The sequence below is a fragment of the Chelmon rostratus genome, chromosome 18, assembly GCF_017976325.1.
Source record: "Chelmon rostratus isolate fCheRos1 chromosome 18, fCheRos1.pri, whole genome shotgun sequence".
Taxonomy (NCBI): Eukaryota; Metazoa; Chordata; class Actinopteri; order Chaetodontiformes; family Chaetodontidae; genus Chelmon; species Chelmon rostratus.
In genome coordinates this window covers 1,864,994-1,892,838 of record NC_055675.1, presented here as the reverse complement: position 1 = coordinate 1,892,838, position 27,845 = coordinate 1,864,994, and the positions used below count along the sequence as shown (strand labels likewise).

General features: G+C 43.7%; 1 protein-coding gene across 10 annotated transcripts in view; it reads left to right on the top strand.

Moving 5' to 3' along the window:
* The window catches only part of epha7 (eph receptor A7), an 89,485-nt gene that overhangs the window by 37,922 nt on the left and 23,718 nt on the right, over nt 1–27,845 (top strand). For 5 of the 10 annotated variants that reach the window (XM_041958836.1, XM_041958839.1, XM_041958840.1 and 2 more), the window contains exons 4-6: nt 21,409–21,533; nt 23,118–23,286; nt 26,559–26,667. In XM_041958836.1, the coding sequence (XP_041814770.1) occupies nt 21,409–21,533; nt 23,118–23,286; nt 26,559–26,667 (403 nt within the window). Of the gene's footprint in view, nt 1–10,938; nt 10,952–19,786; nt 19,808–21,056; nt 21,067–21,408; nt 21,534–23,117; nt 23,298–26,553; nt 26,704–27,845 lie in introns of all 10 variants that reach the window. The other 5 variants (XM_041958832.1, XM_041958830.1, XM_041958838.1 and 2 more) reach the window with 3 other exon arrangements.

Here is a 27,845-nt window from a genome sequence, read left to right as displayed (position 1 = left end):
CTGCCGAAGGAGTTAAAAGGACTTCCAAGGGTAATAAAAGCCAAGCGAGGTTGCATGCCGTAGGTGCCCAGTAGCAGCGAATTCCCCCTACTGGACAAAACACACACACACACACACACACACACACACACAGAGCAGCAGCAATCCCCAGTCAATAGCTAAACTTTGATCGTTGTTTCCTGTAGGCGATGGTATTTGTCTGGTGGTGCAGAGGGATTGTTTGGAGCCCAGACTGTGTTCACATGTTTGCCAGGGAGAGAACATTTCATCTATCACACACAGGAGGACGGCCACATCGGCCCGAGCCTGCCGCGATCAAAACAGCACTTCAGAATTAAATAAAAGACAAAGTAAAAATCCGTAATCCTATTAATCATATATTGTCAAAGAAAGTTCTTACACAAACACAAACTCCTCTCTTATCAACCTTGCTTTTGGCGCTGCCAGGCAGATTTTATTTATTTATATTTCAGCAAAAGAACTCCCAAAACCCCATAATACACCAGCTTCCCATCACCAAACCGCTGACAGGCAAAGTTAACAACTAGCTAGTGAGGGAAGTGGAACACTGAAAAGCTAAGACACCAGTGGCCCGTTGCACCATTTCAGATGGCTGTGTTAGTAGCATGCAAACGCCATCCTAAACTGGAAATTACATTGAAATTAGGCTACGTTTGAACTAGCTTGTGCAACCCAGTGCAGACATTTTTTTTTCTCAGGAGAAAAAAGTGGCCACAGTCGGAGCGACACATAGTGATCCCAGGCCTTTGGGGGAGCTGCGCCCACTTCTGAGACATGCTTTTGAATGACTGTACAACATATCATCTGAATGTGTATCAGCATAGGACAGTTTTATCCTACCATGTGTCATTTACGACCGGATGTATTAAAGATTCCATACAAATAAGATTGATTCTAGTCATTTAAATTGGGGGTTTAAAGAATTCTACATGTATTAGAGAAAATAGACGATTGAACAGTGGCGCAGATGGAGGTTACATCTTTGCATCTGATTGGCTACTCCTGCACAAAGCATTATGCATGTGATCTAATGATCGCTTAAAAAGTGCTTCTAAAGGCCGCTCCTTTAAGTGCTGTAAGTAGCACTAAATTGATTGATTATTGTGTCTTATTCTCCTCACTTTGCAAAGACCTTTCCTTTGTTCTGGTGAGCTGGTTTTCAAAGCATTCTTGAGGGTTAGAGTTATCAGAACTCAGACTTTGAAATAGTTTGACTCCATCTTTGACGTTAGGTATATTTAAGATCTATTTGTGGTGTTGAACGATCTCATTCATGTCTAGCACTCTCTGGCATGACGTGGTTTATGTTTGCTATAAAGCGTCCTCTTTCAAAGCGTTTGTTTTTCCTCCCTCCGCGAGCTCTATGAAATGGTTTTATGGCTGTAGAACTGGCAGAGGTTTGCGTTGCGTAACACAGTCGTGCACTGCGGTCGGGGGGGTGTGTGGGGATTTTTTTGGGGTCTGTGAGCATTACTCACTGGTGCTTTGTGAGATGAAAGAATCAGGCGAGATTGACAGCTCGCCTTTTTTTCCGTCTTTCATTGTCTCATCAGCATACTGTCTCCTGCAGTGAGGAAAACTAATTATGTCTTCAACCCCCTGCCTCACCCCCCCCTCCCCTTTTATTCAGATCATCACACTTGGAAATCATAATGAGTTTGTGGTAGACCACTTTGGCTTTGGAGAAAGGAAGGGAAAAAAAATTCTGAGTCCATTTGTCTCCACTCAAACAGGCCGCTGGCAATTACGGACAACCTTTTGACCCTTGAAAGCTGTCGCCTCAAATTCTTTCAGGGCCCAACCAAGTCCTGCACACCTGCTAGCTTCCTTAGCTACGCTTCTGCTGCTTTAAACTAGCACTGTACCAAAACCTTTTTGCTATCAAAGCAGAGAGAGTGTATGACAGCCATCTGGTAGGCTGCTTTTAATTATTTGGTATAAAACAACAGTAAAAAGATTATGGCAGCCGAGGATCCGAAAGGACGTTGGTATTGGCTGTGGAGCAGATGGGCTTCACATCTGGGCTAGAGGAAGTTAGCGAGGGCATGAGGGGTGCTGTGACAAGGTAACACGGCCAAGAGCTTTTGCAAAGTCTCCCGGCCCCTTTGTATCAGGTGATCTCCTCCACCCGTCTGTCCTCTCCGCTCATTCTGCCGCATCCTCGGACAGCTGGACGAAGAATTAAAGTTCGGGTCCGACTGAAGCGCCGCGAGTCCTGCTGGGAGAAAATGATTGGCCATTTAACCTTGTGATTTCAGAGATTGTTGACAAAATGCAAGAGTACAACACATTTTAGCTGGAAGTAGATCAGTGAGCTTCAGAGAACCAGCTCACAGGCAGGTAGGTGTGGAGAAAAAGCAGTTTTTGGCAAACAGTATTTTGATTTATTATTAGGAAATGAAAATATCCTTGGACATTTCCAATTTCACATCTCTGCGGTGTCTGAAGTTATGAGTTTTTTTTATGAGTTATTTGGTGCACTCTCTTCTCTTTGAGTCTTCTCTTACCTTAGCCAGACTTCCTACATTTCCCAGAATGCTTTGCTACCACCTCACACAGTGCCATTATGTTGCACTGTGTGTGTGTGTGCTGCATTCACGTGGACTCAGGCAGACAGTCGAGGGCAGATGGACGAACACCTTCTGGACAGCACAGCAAAAGAAACACTCATGATGACATGTTGCTATGGTGATGCCGATGGTTTACAAAGAATCATTCATTATTAGACGTATTATGAATGCGATGGATGATGAAGAGTTGATTATTATTAACTTCTCATTGTTCAGATGGCCCATGTTGCCTCAGTGTGAGGCAGCTATCGAGGACAGCAGCAACTTCAAATATCTTTTCATTGGGCGGCAGTGCCGTCTACTGTTGCCGGTATTCTCTGAGGGCCTCACCTAATTTTCCATCATGCTCTCATCATCCAAAGTGATATCTGGTTTGCTGTCTATGATCTGCCTGAATCCATGTGAATGCAGTATAATGATGAATTTCTTTCGGTGTAATTGAATGTTGGTGCAGAGTCTTTGAAGTTTTTGAAGTCTGGTGAACTTTTCCTTCAGATCAGTGAAACTGGATGATTGCTAATCACTGCAACACTAAAGCATACTGTAAACTGCTCCGCTTTGGCTGTGGAGTGATTGTTGTGTGTCTTTAATCCATCATTTGGAAGCGTTATGCTTTCCCAGTGATTTACTGCAACACTGGAAGCTGTTGCTGAGCATGTCTCTGGAAGCGCAAACTGTCAAACAAGCTTAACCCTTTTGCCACGTTATCATCCAAATGCCTACCCTCCTATATTCACATGTGGAAATATCCACTGCATTGGTAGTTGCAGTCTTCTGCTATGCCAAAAATGCACCAAACCAAAACCCAAAAACTCCATTACACCCCAAAATGTGAATTCTTAGTACAATTACACTGCTAATTAATTCAATTAATTCAATAATTTTTGCTGCATTGTGGTGGGTGGGTGTTATTTTCATTGTTTTGCTGTCATTACACTCCCTGACACTAAGCATCCAGCGTGTGCTGCGTGTTGCGAAGCACTGCCACTGAGACGAGCTCCTCTTCTGTGAGGACTGTGTGCTGAAATGTATTCTCCAAAGAAAGATTACATCTAAATGAAAGTTGGAAGAGCTTGTATCCTCTGAGACCGAGCTAATTAAATTTGTAAATTCCTCCCAAATCATCTCCCTATCACACTGGTGACTCGCCGCAGACTGCTGCCAAAAAGTATGTCACAATGTGTGACAAAGACCAGTATACTTTGGCAGCAGACATCTAGATGCGAGATGAAATGAAAGGCCTGCAGAGATCCTGTTTTACTGCAGGTTTGGCTTTTTGTAAAAACACTCCTCTAGTTCTCAGGAAGAGAGATAATCACTTATTAATGTCATGACGTTATTTGATTTTGTCTACTATGCAAAATTGAATTACATCTAGCTCGTAAGAGTCAGCGACTTAATGCATTGACTGGATGTATTTCAGCTGTATGGGCCTATTAATCTGACATATTACTGATAACATCCTCCGCTTTCTGGACGAAATTAAATCACAGTTGATAACACAAGATGAATTCGGTCTGGAAGTCCAAAGTGTGCAGCATCTGTCAGCTGCTGGTGACGGGTGCATGAAGTCAGTGCCCCACACAGTCTGAAAGCACGGCGTGCTGCAGGAGGGGAAGGCCTCTCCCCCGTCTGCCGCCATGCTTTTTGTTATTTTGTCACCTCAAGCTAACTGAAGGTTGCTCGCTTTAAAAAGTGCGAGCACGTCTGGCATTTGCATTAGAAATAACTCACCACTCTCCAATTAACTGGTGACAGTGGATTGGAGATACGCTAAGTAAACACACCGGACGTCTGACACAAAGAGGCAAAAGCCGCTGTTTGTCATTGTTCCCGGGGTAATTGGGACGGGTTTTGGGAGAGGCTCAGCACCCTGAAAGCAAACTCTCACCCGAGCCCTCCCACTAAGTCTTAAGCCTCGTCTCCCTCGTCGCATATTAGACAGAAATCACCAATTACAGTAATGGCAAATCCTGCGGCCAATACACAAAGGCTGACAATGATGTGAGACCTCGCCGGCCTTAATCAGGATGTCGGGCTTCATCTCTCAATTTGCGAGCCCTCTGTCGCTCACTTTGGTACGCAACTTTAAGCCGCTTTGGTCCAATTTCACATGGCCCTGTCATCTTGTTTGGACTTTGTTAGGAGAGAAACCGTCTGTTAACTCGGATTCACAAGTATCAGATGAAAACTTTTCACAGATTTCTGCTTTTGTCAGGTAACAGTAAAATGCAGTAGCTGCAACAGTATTTTGGGGGCTTAATCTTCGATGAAATTATTATGGGCTGAGTTAAATTAGCAGTATTTTATTCCTGTCGTTCATTGTTTTTCCGTTTGTTAGGTTGCTTGTTCATTACTGTTTGCTGGCACAGCATTTAAAACAGTTGCTTTTTGGAACACTTTGCGTCGAGTTGAACTTTGATTTGTCTTTTGAAGGAATGGAAGCCATCCTTACTGGTGGTTACCAAGCTGACTAGCTCAGAGAGCTATTGTGACTGATTCATCCTAGCATTCTGCCTGCCTACATGTTAGTGGTTAGCTCTGTTAGGAGTGACTTTGTCACAAAGCTTCTCGCATCACCTATTTCACGAGGACGCATGGATGAACTTTGCTGTGGCACTCTCTGGTGTGACCAGGCTTTAACACTGTCGGGCTAGGTAGTTTTTGAATGATTTTGATATAATGGCCAATATAATACCCAAGTTTTGGTACCAAAACACTTTTAAAGACTTTGTGGAACATGTTTCTTCAAAAGTCTTTCTTCATTTAACAAGAAAAGCTTTTCAAATGCGACATGCTTCTGCACAAAGTCTTTGCCTAAATGAAGTAGCATAAAATTTCAGTAGTTGGCAGCAACGCTTGGTGCTACAGAGGTTTGATACAGAGTAATAATTGACACCAATGTGAGTGAAATTCTTTCATCAGCTCGTTAAAGCCGGCTGAGGCAGTTTGACACCTCTGCAGGCTGCTGAGTAAAGTCCTAAACCTCCTTCCATCACATCACCAGGGGACAATACTGACTGGCTGATATGTAACTTGTACTACAAGGCCAGGCTCAGCCTGATCTACTGACAAACCAGCTAACTGTATGAGTGTGTGTGTGTGTGTGTGTGTGTGTGTGTATTTGTGCTCCACACCACTGGTGGTCCCCTTCTAGTGGGGAATCTGCATCACAAACAGCCAGCTCCCCCTACCCCCTGCTGCTGCTTTCTGAGGCTGAATCCACACAGCTCTGCGCTGCAGCACACAGCAGCCGCCTATATAGATATGAATGGTCCCACCAACTATTCTTGAGTTTAATAGTGAAGGATTAAGGCGATTCAGACAGATTCACAAAGGACAGGCGGGAGCAGCTTTTTTAATTGTCCCTGTGTGACTAATGGCAGTTGCGTTAGGCCGGGCGTTTTAGGAGACAACACAATGTGTTCAAGGCACTGACTGCTGATTGTTTCCATGCGGAGGCTGAGAATGCGTTTGACCAGACCGTGGTGTATGCAGTGGGGAAAGATTAAGAAATCCCTTCTTTTTTTTAATTTCTTCTCTGTTAAGAACCACTTTAACAGCTTCTCTTTGTGCTGTACCTGCTGCCTTTCCCCTCTTAAAGCAAACAGAAATATGATTCCTAACAGAAGAGAAAAAACCTAGTTAAGTACAGATTGAGCTTTTTTTCGTATTGCCTGGCCAATCTCCAAACTTTAATCAGTGTGTGGACTTCAAGGAGGTGCAGTGCTTTCCACGGGCTTCTCTCCTACCCAGCAGGCAGAGCGATTCATCTGCTCAGCCTGCAGTTTTATGTGACTGTTCCCTGCTTCTGTCGGTTTAAGCAGCTCTCCATAAGCTCACCACAAAGCCATGAAACAGGCAAAATGAGAAAACATTATACAGCTAATAGAGCTGTTACATAAACTACCTTTCTGGATTGCTTAATGCCACGAGGTGCCACCTTGAGCGCACCGGGCGTATTATGCTGCTCACTTCATAGTAGCGTTTTGAAGCCCTTCTCAATATCACCGCTATTTTCTCCCCAGCTTCACTGATGATCTCTGACATCTCATTAGAGTGTCTGTTATTCGTATTACCCGCACTAAGGCAAAGTTATCACGGTGGATATTGTGAAGTAAATTTCTGTAACCAGCCAAAGAAGAAAAGAGTCATTATCAAGTCCAATATACAGTTGGCAGCAAAACAAAGACACTTTGCTCGATGGAGAAAGTACAAGCTATGAGATTGTTTCCCGAGATGCATTTTCAAGGCTAATTATCTCGCAATAATGACATCATTATAATGATATTGAGCCACGGCTCAGGCTGTTGAAGAATGAAGCTTTGTTCACACAACACACACGCTGCCGTGAACGCACGGTTTTCAGAGAAAAAGCTGAAACAATCACAGAAGCTGCAGGTGTTTTTTTTTTTTAATTTAAACACAAGCTCGTACACCCCTGCATCATCAAGCTGCGGCGGCCATCACTCCGTGTATCCCCTGATGAATATTGTCATTCATTTTTTGGACTTTTTCCTCCACCTGCCATGAGTAATTGACTTCCAACATTCGACAGCCTTTTGACAGCCCGCCGAGCGCTGGTGTGAACTTGTTGCTGTCAGCTGTGGGTTTTATGCACAGGTGGAAAGAGCAACAGAGGGAGAAGAAGTAAGAGTCACGACCCTGACTGAAATAGTGCAGTGGCTGCATGGGACTGCAGTGAGCTTCTGTGGCTGGATGCCTCCTCGTGTGATTCTTGAACGCTGTTAAAAGAAAACGTGTTACATCTGTGAGAATTTTTTTATGGACATTTGACAAGTTTTATATTGGAATATAATAAAGAAGCTATGAATTTTTTAGTCAGATGAATGGTTTTGGAGATGCATAGTTTTTCCCAGGACAGTGACGATCAGGGGCAATTCATTAGATTTTGCTGCTCATTGAACAAAGTACACAATTTGAAGATGTCACTTTTGGCTCAAGGAAAATGTGATGGGCAGTTTTTGACATTTTGTAGTAGAATAAAGAATTGATCGTGTGAGAGGAGATTTGATCCTTACTGGCCACCTGTCATCAGCTCATGTGAGGGAAATACCAAATACAATCATGGCGGTCCTCTCTCTCAGACACGGCTACAAAACGAGCTAATGATGCATCACCTGTTGTAGTTTATGGTATAAGTTAATGATGAAAATGTCCTGTGTTTTTTTATTTGGCTTTATTATAAATGAGCCCTCTGCCTCAATATTTCTTCAGGTTAAATAAAGGTTGAACAAATAAATAACAATTGACTTTGGGCTTTTGGGCCCTTGGGGACAATGCCTGCCTTACCCGGTTAATAATAAAGTATAGCAAAAAAAAAAGCAAGACACTTCTCTGAAAGCTGGCTTTACAGCATTGCACATGCTTTAGGGCGGATTGTACCTTTAACTTAAACAGTGGCAAACGGCAGCAACTCCCAACTCAGCACGCCCTCCTGTCTGTCTGTCCTCTGTCAAAGGTTGTGTTTGTTATTCCTAAACCCTGGCACCACTACAATCCTCTTCCTCTCAGAAAAGAATGGGAAAGAGGATTTGGGCCCTGCGTTTTATGGGAGCCCTCTTGTTTATCGAGCAGGTGTCACAGTATTACCAGGCGTCTCTCCATGCAGTGAATCTGACTCCGTGCCCGGCGATTACGGCCAGCCGCTCACCCTGGAAGCCGGTGTTGCCCGGAGGGGTGCGTAGGTGGGACAAAGGACAGTGGACGTGGCTTTGTAGGGCAGAGGGAGCCGGTGGCCGGTCTGCGCCGAGCTCAGCCGGGCAACCTGAGAGCTGGCTTTGTCCACGAGCAGCCGATCACTCAGCGCAGTTTCGGCTGAAAACTGCTCGCAGGCTTAGAGGGCAGACTGCGTGGTCCCGAGTCTGGGAATAATCAGCTCTTGTTAGACTCTGCTGCTTTTTAGCTCTGCAAACTGCTTTGCTCTGCTTTTGCATGACAGTTGAGAATAAATCATAGTTATGAATTTGATATAAACAGATTGTTACAAGCACTGAGTTGTTGGAAACAAACTCTGAAATTGTTTCAAAAGCGCAAGATATTTTTTTTAATCCCACGATATCCATAAACCCTGCAGAGATAGAGTCACTGCATGTCTCCTTCTGTGCTCAGCCGTCATTAATCAGAATCAGTTGGCTGCTGCCATAAGTTAGCAGAACACAAAGAAGCAAAGACGTGGCTCAGGAGGTCAGTCATTTAAAGGCTCGACACACACGAGCCACCGTCACTGTGAAGTGTTCCTGCAGGACAGATATGCTTGCTGTGTGTTTATGTGGGGCGACACACCCAGTCATAAGCGTTTGTGCGCTGCCGTCTGGTTCCCTTCACGTCCTGTCATTTGCTTTTTGTCTGCGCATAAAGAAGACGTCAAGTGAGCTCATAGCGGACAGATGAGTGATAGAAGAGCTCACTGCTGATGACAGACACAAAAAAGCCAATCCCCAAAACTACAGTCAGCCAGTATGTAGGCTTTTGTGCAATCTTTTTTTTTTCTCTCTCTCCCACATGCTGTCTGGCTGGAGGCCTGTCTGGAGTGTCTGGCCCGGGGGTTACTCATCACGAGCGCTGCTGCCAGCATCAGGTCGTCCCCTTGATTACAGGGCTGCCGCTGCTGAGTCGGCTGGGCGTTCCACTCTTATCCCTTATCACCAGGTGCATTTACTCCAACTATGCACCGCTCCATTTTCTGCAGATGCAGTCGGCTAACTCACACAGAGTGTGCAGCCAGATGAGTTCTGTACTTCCTGTGTAAGGTCATTATCACCGTCCAGTTTGTGTTCTCTCAGGCACAGTTAGGCGTTGCTAGGCGGCGCTTTGACGCAGGCATTTCTCCGAGTGTATTCCTGCATGTGGATGTGACTTTAGCATTCAGCAGGAAGTATTTTTCAACTAGGAACGTCAGAACCACAAGGGCATCAGGAGTCACTCTTCATTAGACTTTTTCCTTTCTCCTAATTTTCCACCATTTCAAATCGCCTTAACTATCTTTAAGGCTATTAAAATAATCTTATTCCACAGTGTGTGGTATCACATCAGCCATACATAGAATTCTCTATTTTGTAAAGGCTGAGAGGCTTCTCTTATCCCTCAAATACTACTTGACCCGTTTGCTTTGGCGCTGCTTATTTTGCAATTTATTTGGCAATGTGCACTATTTTTATACAGTATCTCCTAACATATAAAGGTCTTAAAATATGATTTTAACACAACTATATATATATATATATATATATATATATATATAATAAAAGTGACCCCAGATAATGTATGGTTCTTATCATGACAATTGGCACTGTGTTTCGGAAACACACATAAACAAATCTCATGAATCAGATTAACACACAGTGGACGCGGGGCGTTTGGATCCCTTCGGGTAGTCGTCCACTTTCCTGGTAATCCAGCCTTGGCTGCACCATTCCATCAGACATTATTTTGACGTACGACATTTGGAAGATTTGGGATCCCCAGCAGAATTTGAAATAATGTTTTTGACCACACAGCGTGTTCTGAGGCGTCAGTGGTGTTGAAGAGGTCAACAGATTTTTTTTTGTTGTTGTTTTTTGTATCCGGCCGGTTCGCTTTCACTTTGGAGACGAAGGTGACCCCCCTACAACCGGGTGCGTTTGCGCTCTTTCATGGTTGTCCCACTTGCTGTGCGGCAGATTGTTCTCTGTGTTCTTGCAAAATGAAGATCAAAACAGTGCTGACGTAACCAAACTTAGAATTTGTGGCCGTCCCTTCATCTGGCAGAGTACTGGATCTGTTGACAGACTCAAGGTGCTCAGCAACTGTCTGCAGCAGTATGAGTGGGGTCAGTTTCAGTGCTTGTCGGCCTTGTCTTGGGCTCTGATCTGATTTAACTGGATGATGTCTTGGAGAGCTGCAGGCCTGGCCTAGATCTGTTGGCAATCAGCAGCGTGTTGGACTAGACTGCTCCGTACAAAATTACAGAGGCGGCTGGGGGGGCCGTGGATATGATTTCCCTGAGATGGAGCCTGTCCAAGACTGTGATTAAAGAGCATATGAGCGCTGATTAATATGATCATCTTCCTGATGACAGAGGTATTTTTATAATAAACGGGTGTTTATGATGCCAGCCCTCAGCGATCATATGTCCCCACATTCTGCAAAATGGTGGTGGTTGGCTTGATTTGAAATTTTAATATTTCTCATGCCAGATGCCAAACATTAGATTTATGCACTGATAAGGGAACGAGAGCAGCTGCCTCTGTGTGGAACCACAGATAAGTGTGACTACAGGGGTTGAAACCTCAGAATAATGGCAGTGCCTCAGGATTCTGACCCGGCGTACGCCATCAGTCCGCAGCACAGTGCATTTTGTGAATTATCTCACTTATCAATCCCCGTAGAGCTCAGATGTCCAATCAGGGCTTCAGATTGGAGCACAGAGCCTTCAGGCTGTGCTTTGACATTTAAGGGAAGCAAAGAGGTGGAAAGCCGTTTGGCTGCTTAGCAGCTCCTGTAAATATCCACAGTCACCGCACCGGCTCTCGCCCTAATCGGCTCTGTGCCTTTTCACTCCACAGTCTTTGTTTTATTAAGATAAATGATAAAGCCACTGTGCATGCAAACGCATATCTCTGCTTAGCCCGGTCATGTATTTGAAAAGACATGCCTTGCAGCTGCTTGTAGCTGAAAGGTCAGCAAGACAGTGGGTAAGCAAAGCCAAGCGTGTACATTATAACAAGTACCAGTGCTTTCATTTCTCATCTGGTCTGTGCCTGTTTGTTTCACAGCGTATTCGCTCCGACAGTCCGTGTGCCGAGCCAGAGTTAGATAGCATCATTATAACACAGCTCGCCATCAAAAGGACATGGACAGGCATGGCGTATTTTTATGACTTCATTGTGCTTTCTGGCCAATGACTTCTGCAGATTTCAGGAAATTCAGCAATTAAGAATGAGGATATCAGGCTGTGCATCATGCAGCCAGGCAGTTCTCTGGGATTTACTCTGATTAAGTGGGTTCAGATGGAAAACAGTCTGTGAACAAAACCGAGGTTTATTTGCGAACTCTCCGAGCTTTTCCTCTGGTTTTGACCCTGTCATTTATTCCCAGCGACCTCCCTGAAACAAGCCTTCATCTCAAGGCATTTAGCTCCATCTCACCGTGCCACCTCACATCACATTACATCCAGCACACACATGCCGGCCTGCTGTGTATTGTCATTATAATTACGATTGCCAGAATAAGTCAACAAATGTTCTTATTTGGTAGTCTGGGACATTTATTATACACAACTGGGCGCTGTGTTAAGGGTTTTAAATCAAGAGGCTTAGTTTTATGTATGTGGTAAATTCACAGTTTTGGCACAGTCAAGCTGTAATACACATTTAGTTTATGTTCCGTGTCATTGTCCTTTGAGTCATACTGCTGTTTCCCATCTGTCCAGTTAATTATTATGACCTTCTAGAAACATGACGTGGTTTCTGCGAGACACAGGAGGAAATTACAGTTCACACCTGGCATTATTGAAATATGTCTCAACTGGCTGCTCGCGATCAGATTTCCACTCCGCTGCGCATATTTGATGTTATCTCTGGGAAACTGTGAAAGAATCATGCATACATTAGCAATTAGCAGCAAAGCTCTAGAGGAGTGCCGCCGTGGTTTTACTACATGTGGTCACATATGTCTCTGTCCACTGCAGAATTTGGACTGAGCCTTTGGATCTGATGATTCCAGAAAGATTAGTCCTACCAGGCAAAATGGGAGGGTTCTGTATCTGATTCTGTATCAGTCATTTTGCATTGTCTATCAAAACCCCTTTTTATTTTCCTCAGGCGATATAAGGATATAAACCTTTTGGCAATAGAAATCTGTCTGCTGTACTGTCCTCATCCTTTCAATATCACTGGTCATATAAATCATTTGTAATTTTGCAAATTATTCAAAAATGCTTTACTTTTACTTGAATTATATTCCCACTTGGCTATTCTCTCTATTAACAGTTAATCAATTGAATCACCAGAACATCTGGCTTTATTATGAGAAAAATTGCTACCATGATTGTAGCCTGATCTCTTAATCAGCTGTGTTGATATTTGCTCTTAGAGCTTTCTGGGAAAATCTGTCAGCCTTATGTACCGTGTGTGTTTTGGATGCACTCATGTAAACCTGTCCATTTGTGAAAGGATCACCCCCAAAGTGTATTTTAGTGCCCATTGTGAACAGGACCATCATTTCACCATCGCTTGTATGTGATTATGTAAATTCTGGCGATGGTACGATGGAGTCGAGATGACTCTATTCTTGCTCTACATGGGGGAAAATAAATACGGCGATTGCAGACCCCATCCTAGCTGACTTGAAGAAATCAGGGAGTGTGCTAAGAGCCGCTGATGATAGGCTGCCAGCCCTGCTCCCTAATTTGGACACTGACACAAGAAAGCTGAGTGCTTCTTCAATAAGCGGGGTCCCTGCTGGCTTAACAATTATGTAACAAAGCTGACCAGTGATTTCTGCATCTGTTACACTACTGAATGGCATTTTGATATTATACGAGACGCGCGGCACGGAACACCACTGTGGGTTAAAATGAACTCCCCGTCAGGAGGCACTGGAGGGGCAATCAAGCACAGTGCGCCTTGTGTGTGCATGTCAGTGTAGCATGAATGCAATTTCCCCCACTGACCTTCCACTGTGATTCTGATTCCTGGCTTCACAGCAGCGCGCGGGGCTGTACTTAAGCTGTTAGGTGTGGGTGATGCACTCAGCGAATCACACACCAAAAAACATTTACTTGCTTGAGCGCGGGGAGAATTCAAGGAGGGATTCTATTAGCTGAAGAAATTCTCATTGACATCTAATGTGCTTCCTTTATGGCCAAACACATCCCAGATAAGCGTGTCTCTATCAGACCTCACTGCAGACGGTTACACTTAAGAAAAAAAGCTCTGAGGCAGAGAGAATTGGATTTGATACCTCTCTGTTGATCCTGAGAATTGATGTGAATATATGATAGTCGGGTCCTTGAACTAGGAAATAATGAGGGGAAATTTGATGGCTGTGTTGAGCTGTCAGTGGTGAAAGCATCAGATATGTATTAATAATCATCCCACCACCTCTGGAGCTGTCAGTCCTATAGAACATGAAAGACCCAGCCTAGATCTCCTTCAAATCAGGCCCAGCTAATTGCTTTCAAACGGAGCCGCCTTTGACCTCCCCGCATGGTCACTAAAGGTGTCCCTGCCTCGACCGGCATTGTTATGCAGCGAACACTCCGTCCTCTGCCAGGCTCTTTAAAACTCTGTTTTCAAATACTCTTGGTTCAAGGGTATTTCATGCAACTCCACCTGAAGTGTTCGCAGTGAATAGGAATCATCAGGCTCAAAATCCAAATGTTCCAAAATGATACCGTTAGCCTTTGATGGGAGGACACGCTGCAGGTGGAGCTTTGTCTGGCAAGGATCCACATGATCCTCCTAATGGAGAGCTTGTAAAGTAATTTAATTGATCAAACTGAATAATGTAGATACCTCTAAGAGTGTAGGTTTGTTCAAATGTGAGGGGACACAGTTAAATTATTGGTTGTCTCTGAAAGCAGCTGCCTGCTGCTCATGGAAAGAGCTTGATGAGAACAGAGTATATGGGCCAGAAATCTAAAACAGTGAGCTAAAAGAAGCTAACCATACTCATATGGTAATTTGTCATTATATTAACACCGTAAGCACTGAACATTTGATGGCCAAAATATGATGTCTTTGGACGAGGCCTTGACATTTTTTGAAACACTGTGTTGGATGTTGTTCACACGCAAGTTAAAGCCATGATCCACTCTCAAACTGAAAAGTGCTACTGACTGCATCGCTTCTCCCTTTTCGTCCCTGCTTGGATCTGAGCGGAGCTGACATGGGATGGCGTGGCGCTGGCTGGTGAAACGCAATGCCGTGCAGTCTCAGCGCCACCGGCAAGACACTGCCTCTGTAGCCCAACAGCAAGAAACTTGTCACAGCAATTTTGACAGTTCCCTCCACATTCATGGGAGCCCGGGTCTGTTATTGTCCTCCATCATTTACTCTGCCGCTCACTGAGCGTGCTCAGAATGCACACAGTTACTCAAGGGAATTCTCCTTTTAATTCAAGAATGCTTCAGGTGCGTTGCCCACTGTGTGGATGAAGAGCTGAGCTGCAAGCTAGCTTCAGTCTGGCCAGCTCCACAGCCAGGTGGGGAGTAGCTGGGGGCAGATAACATCCACCCACCCACACAAACACACACACACAGACTTTACTGGGTTCACACGGGCAAGTAAACACCCACACACAAACATACACAGGCTTTTCAGCTGTAAAACCCAGCTGGGGTCGCATGAAATTTGCTGAAATGTTCGCGTCGTCTTAAAATGCAAATTGCATATCCCATGCAGGGAGAGACAAACGTCCCCCACCAGGAGAGGATTACATGGAGAGGAGACGACTGGGAGCAGGCGGCAGTTTGACACTGAAGCAGAGTGGTGGAAAGGGAGTGTGTGGAGGTCAGAGGGGGGGCTGACTGCTCCGATACATTTGCTGTGGAATCCAGCGACCCACGTACGATTCTCAACTCATGCAAGCAATTTTTTTCTGAGGCTGAGTGAAGTCTTTATTTCCAGCTAAAGTGGTTTTTCATTTAACCATGAGCAAAAGTTAACCAAACTGCCCTGCCGTGACCTTAAAGGTGAACCCCGCCAATTTTACCGCTAAACGTCAGTTTGCTAGTCTTCTGTGGCTCTGGGGCTGTCAAGCCTTTTTAACACTGCAAACAGAGAGTCTAGCTCACAAACAGTGACAAAATGATGCGTGTGGCTGCATTCTGGGAAGTGGTGGATCCAGCAGTTTGGAGCTTCCCTAAATGCCGGCATAGCTCTAATTTTTACTGTTCTTTTTTAAATGTGTCTCTTGCGAGTCTCCAGACTATGATTTACTGTCATACTAAATAGCTGGACTGCACCTTTAACTTCATGACTCATAATCTCCCCAAATAGAAATATTTCTGCCCACAACAATCACTTCTTTTAGTGTGTCATGCAAAAACCATTCCTTAAACGTCCAGCGCTCCCAAGATGCCAACGTTTAACAGCAGTCGCTTTCTGCTCTGTTATGGGAGTCACAACATCAAGTAGAAGTAATCTTGATTATGTCATACCTCGTTAGTGTCAACCCAGCCCGGGACCAAACTGTCGCCAGGCTTTTGTTTCACAGGCTGCTGGAGATGATGTGTTAAAAAGGCTTCTGTATAACAACCAGAGTCCCCTGAACTGTAAATATTCGGCTCTGCAGTGATGAAAGGGGAAGCTGAATGGGCCGATGCAGCATGTTAAATGCATCAATCGCTGTCAATGTGTGAAATACTTGATATAATGGAGAGCCGGGACATCTGGTGAAGTAGGATTTTAAATATGTTAACATAGGTTCTTAAGGAAAAATAAAAACTACAGCCATAAGATGATGAAAGGACTTTTATTAATGTGTCAAGGAGACATTGTAGTCTCCTGCTCAAATTAAAAACCTAAACGAAAATGGTGCCATAAGCATTAAGATGCACGAGCTCATGTTGAAAACAGCAGTAATTAATATATGTGTTTATAGCACTGGTATGGTCCATGAGGCGGGCATGGAGGCAGAGAAAGACGCTTATGTAATGAACTACCTCCGCTCGGCTTTTCGCCTCCGAGTTGAAATCAGCAGGCTGAGTGAAAGAAGAGGATATTAAAACACACTGTCTAATGTATTCATAAGATATTCAAATGCAGAGCACGGTGGAGACCGGCTTCTGGATCAGTTATCTTTACAGGAGAAGGTGTTCAGGGTCACTAACACATTTTCTAATATTGCAAAATGAATGCACAAATGCCTTCCCACAACAGTCTCTTTAAGACCGGCATAACAATTATACAAATTTTCCGCCGTGCTCAGCCCTGCAGGTATGTTAAAAGTCTGAGAGTGCCTGACTTCTTCTGGCCTCCATGATATCAAGTCAGCCATTAATGGCTGTCACACAGTGCTGCCTGAGTGATCTGCGGGGGAGGAAGAGGAGTAGGTTTTTCTTAGAATTAACGCTGAACTTCATTCACAGCCGTGAGAAATGAAAAATTTTTTGCTTTTCCATTCTGAAAGCGACGCTCTGACGATGATCACCTTGTGGCCCGTGGAATGTTCACTGATCACATGATCTCCGTGGAACCACAGGGCCCCGGCTCTCTGTCACCTGTGGCGGGGTGAGGGAGCGGAGGATGGGGCGCGGCCCGGGCTGAGTCATTGCTACTGCAGCCGTGGGCCGAAGGGGGGTAAATGGGGCAGATCTGGTGTCTGAGCCTGCGTCACACTGTGGAGGCAGAGGAAGCTGTGTGGGAAAGGAGCTCATCACGCTGCACCCTGCCTCTGTGGCTCAGGCAACATCTCTGCTGCCGCTTGAAAGTCGTGTATCTCTGAACGTACGTGGTTTTTAGAAATGATTGCGTCCCCATTTTCCCAATTAGCACACGCATAACAGCACTCGTATGCATATGTGTGACATTTCAGACTTTTGTTTGAGGAAGTAAAAGGCCAAAGTTGCAGGCGGAAAATAAAAAGAATAAGTTCACTGCTTGGTAAAGGAACCAGTCTATAGTATGTTTTGTCTACGATGGGAAGCAATACAGATTAAAGCATAAAGTTGGATTTGGATTGTCTCACCAGCAGACTTGGGGTGATCAATGTGTTTGTTTGTGTACTTCTCTCTGAAAAACAGCATGTGGGTTCTTTTCTTCCTTATTAATTGATTTTCAAAAGAAAAGTAGAAAAGCAAAGTGAAAATCCCAGAGCATCTCACCCAGACAGCAACAAATATATACGCTGAAGCTGTTTTTGTTATATTTGTTGAAATTCTCTTTATAACCCGGCAGCAATCAACAATCATGATGAATCAATAGTCAAATGCTCTGAGAAACAAATAAAAACAACCAGCATGCACTCTGCCTGTGCACTCACTGTGCTCGATCGGAGCCTTCCACAAAGCCATATATGATACGTTGCTAAAGCTACAGCAAGCTATTCACACAGTAATGGCAGAGAGTGTGCAGCCAAAATTTCCCGATGCTACCATGCTATCATGACATCTGTGTGTCAGCAACTAACCCTGTGTCACAGAGCACACACAGGCACGGCAGGGAGCAGTAACTGCAGGGCCGGGAAGCCCGTTCGGACAGAAAGATTGAAGGGTACGGCCATGATGGCTAGTGTGCTTGTTTTTATGTGATAGTGGCATATAACGGCGTTGTTTGTTTATGCATTCATTAATGCATAAACAAACAACCCAGCGCTCTCTCATAAGTAGCCAGCCAGTGTGAGTTCATGTGTTTTGGGGGAGTAGCTTTGGAGGGAGGCATGAAGGGAGGAGATGGGATTTTTCAGTTGGATACTTTCAAAATCTTGCTTAGTCTTTCTGGTTTCTCCGACGTTACCAACCCCATCTTTAAGAATTATAAAAGATAAACACGCCCCCACACACACACACTTCAGGTCAGGAGCTTAGAAACAGACCACTGGGCCAATATGAAACTGAATATATCCATTTGCCAAAGTCCAAGAGCTCATAACAGTGTAAATATACGTATATCCTGGAGTGGCTCCTCTATGCACATGCAGGGTAGAAAAATCCATCTGCAGGGGATGAAAGCAAATGACAGATTAAAGCAGTAAACACAGACAAGAAGCACCATTTAGTGCCCATAAACCCGAACCAGATTTAGGATCGGAAAGAGAGAGGTCCATATTTCAAGGACGCCGTCTGGATGGGGGCAGAGAAAGCAGCCAAATTGGATGAAGTTAAGCTGCACTAACTGCTTGTTGTGACTCGGGAGTGAAAACTCAATCGTCCCTTTGACCGGCTGCCTGTGCTGAGAAAGGATACATTGTTCCTGTGTTTTGGGTGGATTATGAGGGGACATGTCACAACAGCAGGTTTTTGACAAGGTCTTGGGTGTCCGCTGTCGTATGCATTACTGTCAGGAATGCCGATGAGGCCTAATGAGGTTTTAATCCAGCCGGAGTCATTAGTGGCAGGTCATCTTAAAACAATCCGGGGTCAGGCTGCATTAAGGCGACAGAGGTCCACTCCCTCTGGGTCACTGAGCATGGCACCGACACTTCAGCACTTCAGCAGCTTCTGCTAGTCCAGGCCGAGGGGCTTTGTCTCGTGTTGGTCAGTATCAAAAGATAAAGGATATCTCTGAGCCTTGACTCATGGCTGAGACTGCACAATCTGCAGATTTTCCATAAAACACTGCCAGATGGTACGGCAATAGAGAAATATAAGCTTATTGTTCTGTTCATCTCTGGAAATTGCTCAAAATGAGGCAATCAACTACATTTGCATCAACACACTGTCTTTAAAGAATTCACATTTTCTTTGGTCATTAACCATCTTTCCTTTCATTTGAAAGCACTTTTAATCCATGAAAGGCCCAGGAAACAGAAATCAAAGCGGCTTTTACCTCAGAGTTTGCATCGTCCCCAGGACGGCTTTTCAAACTTGCTAAGACATGTTAATTAATATGTTTTGCCCCAAGAGCAGCATGAGTCATCAAGATTTCACACTATGTTTACAGAAAGGATCTTTGGGCTGTTTAGAGTAAGCTTGTTGTTTGAAAGAATCATCTCCTTGGGATGAGGTTTACCAGCACAAAAAGCTCACCCTCTTTTTTTCCTCACCAGGCGCTGGTGAGGAAAAAAAGGAGAGGAAAGAAAAGTGCTGTAAAAATGATGGTGATTATAATCAAGATGATGATGACAGGGATGTAAAGGTAATGAAAGTTGTACAGAAGCAGAAGGCACAGCTGCAGAGTTAGTAGCGGTATTAAACACTCCGAAAAATCTCCAACTTCTCTCTTCTTTGCCTCTAAGTCAGTCCTAAAATTGCATTTATTTAAATGTAAAAGTATGTCAGTACAGTTGTAATATCATGAAACAAAACAAACAAAAAAAAGGGACGCTGACTGCACTGAGGTGGTTTGCATTAGATATAGTTATATTTTCACTTGCTTTTAGAAAATGTGATATAAAAGCTGCACTAACTGATATATTTGTATGAATGATGGATGAAGTGACGCTTTATTGTGAAACAGTTTTTGGGTCAGTGGGAGGAAGAAACTGCAGAGAATCTGAACTGAAGTCTGTCAGTTCATGCAGCTTGTGAGCATCTTTCAGCTCATTGTTTTGTGTAGGCTCCTGTTTGGGTTCAGCCTGTTTGCAGTGAACCTGCAGCGCGCTACCAGCCCAGCCACAAACACCTGACAAAGTTAGAATCAGAGTGGAGCTTTCACCACCTAAAGAGCCAGAGAAGAAAAAACAAAAGGTGGATATCTGTATTTGTCAGGTGGGCAGGCACAGGAATCATAATTGCTCAGTGTCAGGAGGATGTGTAAATAGGCAACTGCTTGCTAGCACATTCTCCATATTAATGTAATACGGTGGAAATACATTAGTGTGTTTCTATTCAAAAAATCTGTTGATACAGCTTTAACCATGGAGACAAGAATCTTTGTCTCTTCCTTAAATTACATTTGATATAAGGATATTTGATTTGCATGTAACTGTGAAAGCAGATGTGGTAGCCTACTGGGATTTTGTAGGGACTGTTGTTCTGTTTATAGTCAGATTCTTCCCTTTGACTTCATTGAATGTCTGCAGCATCTCACAGCAGCTGAAACCATAGGTCCGTCTTTACATTGAGAGAACTGATGTGCACATCTGCACATGTGGTACGGCAACCGTAGCTTTGGTCGGGATCCGATGGTAATTAATGATCCGTGTTCTGCTGCACATCTGACACAGGTCAGCTGTTTCACACAGATTTGTAGCAGTGGAATTGTTTGTGATGAGGCAGCCCTCATGGATGAATGCTGAGCTCCACCAGAGCTGTCAGGACATCTTTATTTTAAGTAGCTAAAAGTCCAAGATAAACCCACCACCACATACCCACTCGCCCCTCCTCCAGTGTCTGACTGAAGATTTCACCCTTCGGTAGGAACAGTTCACACAGCAGTAGCAGTAATTGTCTTAATATTAGTAGCAGCACGAGCTTGAGCAGCAGCAGTACCAGTGGTGTTATTAGTAGCTAAATCAGAAGTGCAGTACAGGAGCAGTAGCTGTAGTTGGCGCTACATCAGTGATAGCAGTAGTGACAGTTGCAGTACAGTAGCTATAGTGGGCGTTTTTGCAGCCACAGCACCGAGCGTATGCTGAAACATTACACGGCACAGACACGAGCTTAAGCATCTGAACAAGGTTGTTAAGTTCAGTACCATCATTTACCTTTGGGTACTGACAACTGAAACTATAACTGAGTGTGCATGTGCGTTGTTTAGCAAATCTAAATGTGGTAGCACTTAATCCAAGCAGCCAGACCCTTAAAATGAGTCATGCAAAGAGCCATAGATAATTGGTGTGCATAAGACTGGTGTTCAGGAGGTTACAGGTACACCCCTCTCCCTCTAAGAGGCTTTCTGAAGCCTTCTGTCATCAGGGAGGGCAAGTGTCTGCTTGTTCCGCTGGAAATGTTGGAATTAATTGAACTGAATTGTCATTCATAATCTACATGTTGCGGTTTTCCACTGGCTGGCGTGACGCTATCTTCCGCTGCTTGCGCTGTAATTGAAATTTCGATCATGAGGTGTAAACACTAGGAAGCATCCCTGTGAATATTCGGCGGCTCGCGAGGGCCGCTGAGTGTTGGGGGGAGCTGATTAGTGGCTGCTGTATGCGTGTGCGTGCGGGTAGGGTTTGCCCTCTGCTTATTGACATGTTCTTGTCTAAACAGCTCCGTCCCAGGTCAGCGAGGTCATCAAGGAGAAGGTCCAGCAGCGCAGCATCCAGCTCTCCTGGCAGGAGCCCCACCAACCCAACGGCGTCATCACGGAATATGAAATCAAATACTATGAAAAAGTGAGTTGCAGTAGATCTGTTTGTGTCCTTGTCTCTTTCTGAAAGCGCTTCCCCTCCATCTCTCACATCACATTCACTTTTGTCAACTCGTCATTTTGTATTCTATCCGCATGCTGCTGTGAGTGGAATTCACAAGATTCTGCAAGTACCTTCTTTGTCTCATAATTGCAATAATGAATGAGATGCTCATAAGATTTTAATCAGGCTGTAGTCCTTCGCAGCCGCCCCCACGCACATGTTAGCACACACACAATCCGTGGCTGCTGCACTGCCAGAATTAGCAATCTGTTACTGTTATCTCCTTTCCCCTTCCACATAGATTATACCGCTGCTTCGCTGTGTTTCAAGTCTGAACGCATCAGCTTTTTACAGCGAGGTTTAATGGAGCGTATTTAAGCCAGCAAATCAAAGGCAGGGTAGCAGAGCTCTGATGCCAGTCCTGCAGGCCACAGCGTCTCGCAAACACGGACGAATCAGTCTCCTATGTCACGTACTGTGGCTGTGGTCTGCCCAGCTGTAAAAGTGGAAAATTGGAAACAACAACTACACCCCTAACAGACCCTGGCATTCCATTTGGGCTTTTGCCAAGCAAAACATTTACAGATCAACAGCAAAGTACACAATGCGTGCAGCCTGTGCATTCAAATGGATTCCTTGATGGAGAACTTTTCATTGGTATTTCATATGTTTTCAATGTTGCAGGCTGCCTAATGGTAAGATGATATATTTCAGTTAAAGAGATGTCCCATAATATGTAAGCAGTGTAAAGAATAATTGAATTAAAGCATAAGTGATTTTCGTTCTTTAATATCGTAAATTCTTAAATAAAAACAGGTATTTAAGTAAAGGCTGGACAAAAAGCACTGAAGGGATGGAGTTAGCTGTACTGTAGCTCATTAGCTGATATGATGCTTTCACCACAATGCACATTTTGAATCAGATTAACAAGCAGAGTTTGTATTTTTTACAGACATGATGACCCTCTCTAATCAGTTCCATTTGCTTCCTTTTTTTTTTTTTCAATTGCTGTTAAGATAATGCTAAGCTAATGCAACGCTCTCAACTGACATTTAATAAGAAACATCTGTGCAGGATGGTGTGTGACCATTGATTACAGCCATTAAACTATAGCAAAGTAGAAGCGATTGGAATGAGACTGTCAATAAAAACAGTATGTCACTCAGAGAGGTGAGTATGATGAACTTAATGCTCTTTATACTGAATTTATCCAGACAACAGGTTTACAAATGCTAATAAGCTATACACTGTTTTATAACTCATTTTTTATATATATAAATAGATAAACTTGATATTAAAATGACAACTAAATTTGAGTGATTTCATCTTAAATTGCCACACTGTCTATCTCTTTGAATTCGACATTTTTAAATCACGTTCATTCCATTTGCAAAGGGCAGGTAATTACACCCTCTGAATTATATCTGCACTATTTTCAAAGCAGACGTTGAGATAACAACACTTAAATGGGACTCAGACTTTCACAGCAGCTGGATTTTCTTTTTTTCCCCCCAAATGGTGAAAAGGTCATTCTTTTGAATAAAAGATGATTTATTCCTCTTACAGGATCAGAAGGACCGTATCTACTCCACGGTGAGGTCCAAGTCCACATCTGCCACAGTGAACAACCTGAAGCCCAGCACAGCCTACGTGTTCCAGATCAGGGCCTTCACAGAGGCAGGATACGGCACCTACGGCCCCAGATTAGAGATAACCACCAAGGAAGAGGCCACAGGTAGGATTTATATACCAGTACCAGTATTACTACTGCTTTAGCTGGGCATTATATGTTTTATGTATAGTGATGTAAACCAATATGAATATATTATTGAGGTATGAACAAAAAATAAGCTCTGTGCAGGTACAAACAGCATTTAAATGTGTGCACTAATGGAATACCTTATTCAAGTATGAACAAAGAAACAGGCTGTGTGCAGATCCAAGCAGCATCCCAATGTGTGCAGGAACATCTGTGAACAGTTTAAAGTTCAGCGTGGTTTGTCCTCAATAACTTTCCATCAGTTTTCACGAGATTTGTTGAGCAGTGCAGGATAAAACTTGGCTGGTGTTCCACATGTGTTATTCAAGCCTCATGTGCCTGGCACCTTACAGTAAACGATCAGATGACCAGTTTAAGTTAGGGACCATCTCAGAAGTGCCTGTAGGGGGGCGACCTGGTACCTCACCAAGTGTCTCACTTCAGCTGCACTATCAAATAAAGGCAAATGGCCCAAAAAATAGAATTTAAAAGTAGAATAGGGGAATAGAACTACAAGCTGTGCTTTTCCTCCAAAAAAACATAACTTTTACTCATATGGACCCATTTCCCATTTCATACACAGCTATTATGCTAACTATTATAACACTTAAGACCAACTTATTCATCTGGACTTACTCCCATCATATCTGCAACTCCCAATATTCAAGTTAAAAATCATGCAATGTGAGATAAAACCTTGTATGCTACCATTACACATAATTTATTTAGGCTCAGTTTAGAGAGTTTAAACATGATGCTATATGAAGTAATGTTTTTATACCTTGCAGGCAGCTAAACTTATACGTATAAGTGGAGCATGGAGTAGAAATGGAAGTAGAAAACAACTGAATGCAGAAAAGTGCAGACACTTTCTAGAAACTTCCTGTATTAGCCTTTGCATGATGGCTAATTACGTTATTTTGCATACAGTATCCTAATATGTGACAAAAGTCAGCTTCAAGTTAAATCGGTATGAAAGTGGAAAATGTGTCGATGAGCTGGTGATATTAGTGGATGTATTAGCTGACAGATGTAATAAAATTAAAAGACTGCAGGCATGATGTATCATTGCGAGACAGTCTCTCCTCATGCTTTTCATTTGATAGTGTTTCACCTGTTTGAATGAAAAGCCCACAGAGAGCATCAGTAGCTCTACAAATTCATCAATGCCAAGCACCTAACAGAGAGAGAGAGAGGGACCACAGCAGTACACTGTACCGGCACACAAGCTTTCAACTCCAAATTTATGCACAACTTGGTAATGTTTCCAGCTTCTGTAGTAAGAGCTCAGGGAAATGATTTACTTTCGAGCAAAGCAAACAGAAATCGCTTTGACTTTATGCTGACAACACGTCATGGGAAAAACCACTAAGCACAAGGACAAGCTGCTGTAGCGTCATGAGGATAAACTCATTTAAATCTAATCAGGTGTGTTAGCTCTGCCCTAGGTGTCAGTGTGTTACTCTGAGCTTTGGTGAGGGATGCCACCGTGAGGCGCTCGTGTTATGGATCACAGTGTCTACCATTATAAGATCTTCTAAACGGGAATACACATGAGGTTAGGCAAAATGAGTCTCTCCTTCAACTTTCAGACTTCCATAAATGAGGCCCAAACTACCCTCACTGACCCTGCTGGCTTAGCTTTCTTAAAAGGCTGCCCTCATGAAATATTTTGGTAATAACACGGCACATGCAACACTTTGGGGAATACGCCTACTAGCTTTCTTTCCCAGAGTGAGATGAGAACATTCTGATCAGCCTCACCTGTGTGTTGTAGTCAGGACACAGTTAGCTTAGCTTCACATAAAGACTTTAAGCTATCCTGGCTCTGTCCACAATGAAAGACATTAATTCACATGCTTTATCTTTTGTCTTTAATATGTACATAATCAGAAATGTAAAAACAGCAATTTGTGGCTTTAGAGGGAGTTGCAGTGTGTTCTGTTTCTTGACAAACAGCAGTTTAGTGCACTTGCTGCCACATTTGGTTGGTTAGCACAGGTTTTTGTTTTGGTCTGCAGGCACAATGTTAGCAAACCTGGCAACCCTTGTCTGAGATCACTCCATGTTTACTATACACTGCGCTATATTTACTCTCCACCATTGTCAGAATGAGAATTTAAATAATTTTAGTGCCATCAAAATTCCCACAATTTAAATTATAATGGTGTCAGTAATGAGGCAAAAAATTACTATTTATAAGTGCCCAAAATCTCAATATACTGGCCACTACACCGTAATCTATTCAGTGCCGATTATAAAGGAAGTAGTGAATGAGAAAGCAAGGGAGTGATTTTGGACACAGCTCAAGACTCTGGGATTCCCGGCTCCCGGCTGTTGTTCGGCAAAAAATAGTTCCAGCATGTAACTCTAAACCACAAATTGTCTTTTTTAATCTCCTGTTTTGCAGAAATTACACAAATTGCAGTGTGTTTATTGCTGTGCATGTAAGTTAAAGCTGCTATTTTTATCATTTATACTTTTTCATTCTTTGTGTATTTTTTGGCTTAGAGCTCTCTTCTAATCTAACCTTCCCACCCAAACACACCCCCGCACATCTTATATCCGACACTACTGCAAAAAAGGTCACATTAATTACTCATACCACATGCAGAGCGCGTCCTGTAACAAGGTTAGAAGGCTGCAGTCCAGTTGACCAGCACAGTGAACCACGAGCCTCCTGCAAGTGGTGGTGAGATACTGAAGCTTGATTGAAAAATGTCGCCACATTTTTCAGCCCCCCTCCTCCTCAGACAGGCCACAAAAAAAAAAATCATCCTCTTTCATTTATACAGTGCAGATCCACTGATTTAAAATGCATGAATTTTCCCCCCTCGTACACCACTCGCGTTGACTTTATGCAATGCTACGGCGAGCCATTCTTCGAGGCAATCGGCAGTTTGTCAACGCAAACAGTTCGAGCACTGTGAGAGTTCTGAATGGGAAACAATCCAACCTGAATGTGTCTTTGTTGGAGATGAAGGGCATCGCCATCGCCGTCTGGGACTATTAAGCCCACTTTCTGAAACAGTAGAGCCGTGTGTATAAGGACAGCTCAAAAATAGAAGCGTCCCTCCTCCACTCTCTCAGAGGGAAGGAGAGGAGGGGGTTATCAATCTCCACGCCTCTCATCGGGCTCAATTATGTCCTGCAGATTGTAGTCTTTGATGTGCTGAAGCTCACACTGAGCATTTCCGTGTTTCTGAATGTCTGACCGTGCGTGTTTACGTGTGTGTCCGTCTCATCAGCTGCGATTGTCTCCAGCGAGCAGAACCCCGTCATCATCATCGCGGTGGTGGCCGTGGCGGGGACCATCATCCTGGTGTTCATGGTGTTCGGCTTCATCATCGGGAGAAGGTACGCTCTCGCGGGCCCCATTGACTCTCCGCTCCTGTGAGTCTGCGCTTGTCAATTAGCCTTTCTGTCACTCACAGGCCTCCACGTCTGTGGAGTTGTCACACGCACACACACGTGCACCCATCATCTCATGGCATGCTGTGCTAATGGGTTGTGATGCATCTTTTTTTTTTTTTTTTCCCCTCCCAAGCCCCAACAAAATTTTTAAGCTATTTTTGCAGAGCCATTATGAGACAAGTGCCCCAGAGCGAGAAAGCTTTGGCTCTGCATTCCTGTCTCTGTGTGTGAGTGTGTGAGATCCTGAGGGCGGGATGACGTATGGCACACTTTTTTTTTCCGCCATTGCAAAGCGCCCTTCCCATTGTCATTATCACCATCCCCTCACATACCTCATCTGTGGTTTCATCTGCACGAATGGCATTTCATCAGAGCTTCTTTTCATGGTGGGTCCATCAGATGCAGGCTTCCCTGGTGCCAGATTAATACTTACAATGCCAATTGCCTCTTCATTTAGATTTAGATTATTATTTAGATGTTTTTAGCCAGACAAATAATAGAGTGCAATGTGTGAGGAGGTGCTTTTCCCCACTGTAAGTTCCCATAGAATTTTTTTTTCTCCACTGACGTCCCTCAGCATTGAACCACTAGTAAATAAAATACTAATAATTCAACTTAGAAAGATTAAAGCACATTCAAGCTTTCAAGTGGTCCAACTGTCACTCACCTTAGATGGCTATGCAGATAATGAATGGGACTTATACTTTGCGATCCATGGACAAGTCCCACTCAGCTACTGTATGAGGAAAAACAAACAAACAAAAATTCTGAGTGATAGAATTGGCTTGTTTTCAGTTCATTTCAGTACTTTGTTCAAGAAAAACGTGACTCTGAATGTCACTTGGTCAGCTTGGTTCTTGTGTCTCCGACACCGACACTCTCATCTGTTTAGTTATTTACAGAGAACCATAATAATATACTTAGCTCAGTCGTAGTGCCGTTGGCTTGTAAGTGAAAGCAGTGTTTTTAGATTTGAAGCATGCCGCATGAACGGCGGAGACAAGCCGCACACGTGTAATGTCCTCGACAGTAAGTGCATGTCCATCACTTGTGGCTTATTTCACCTCCCACATCATCCCTTTTTTCAGTTTGTGCTCAAAGACCAACTTTGTGCAGCAAAT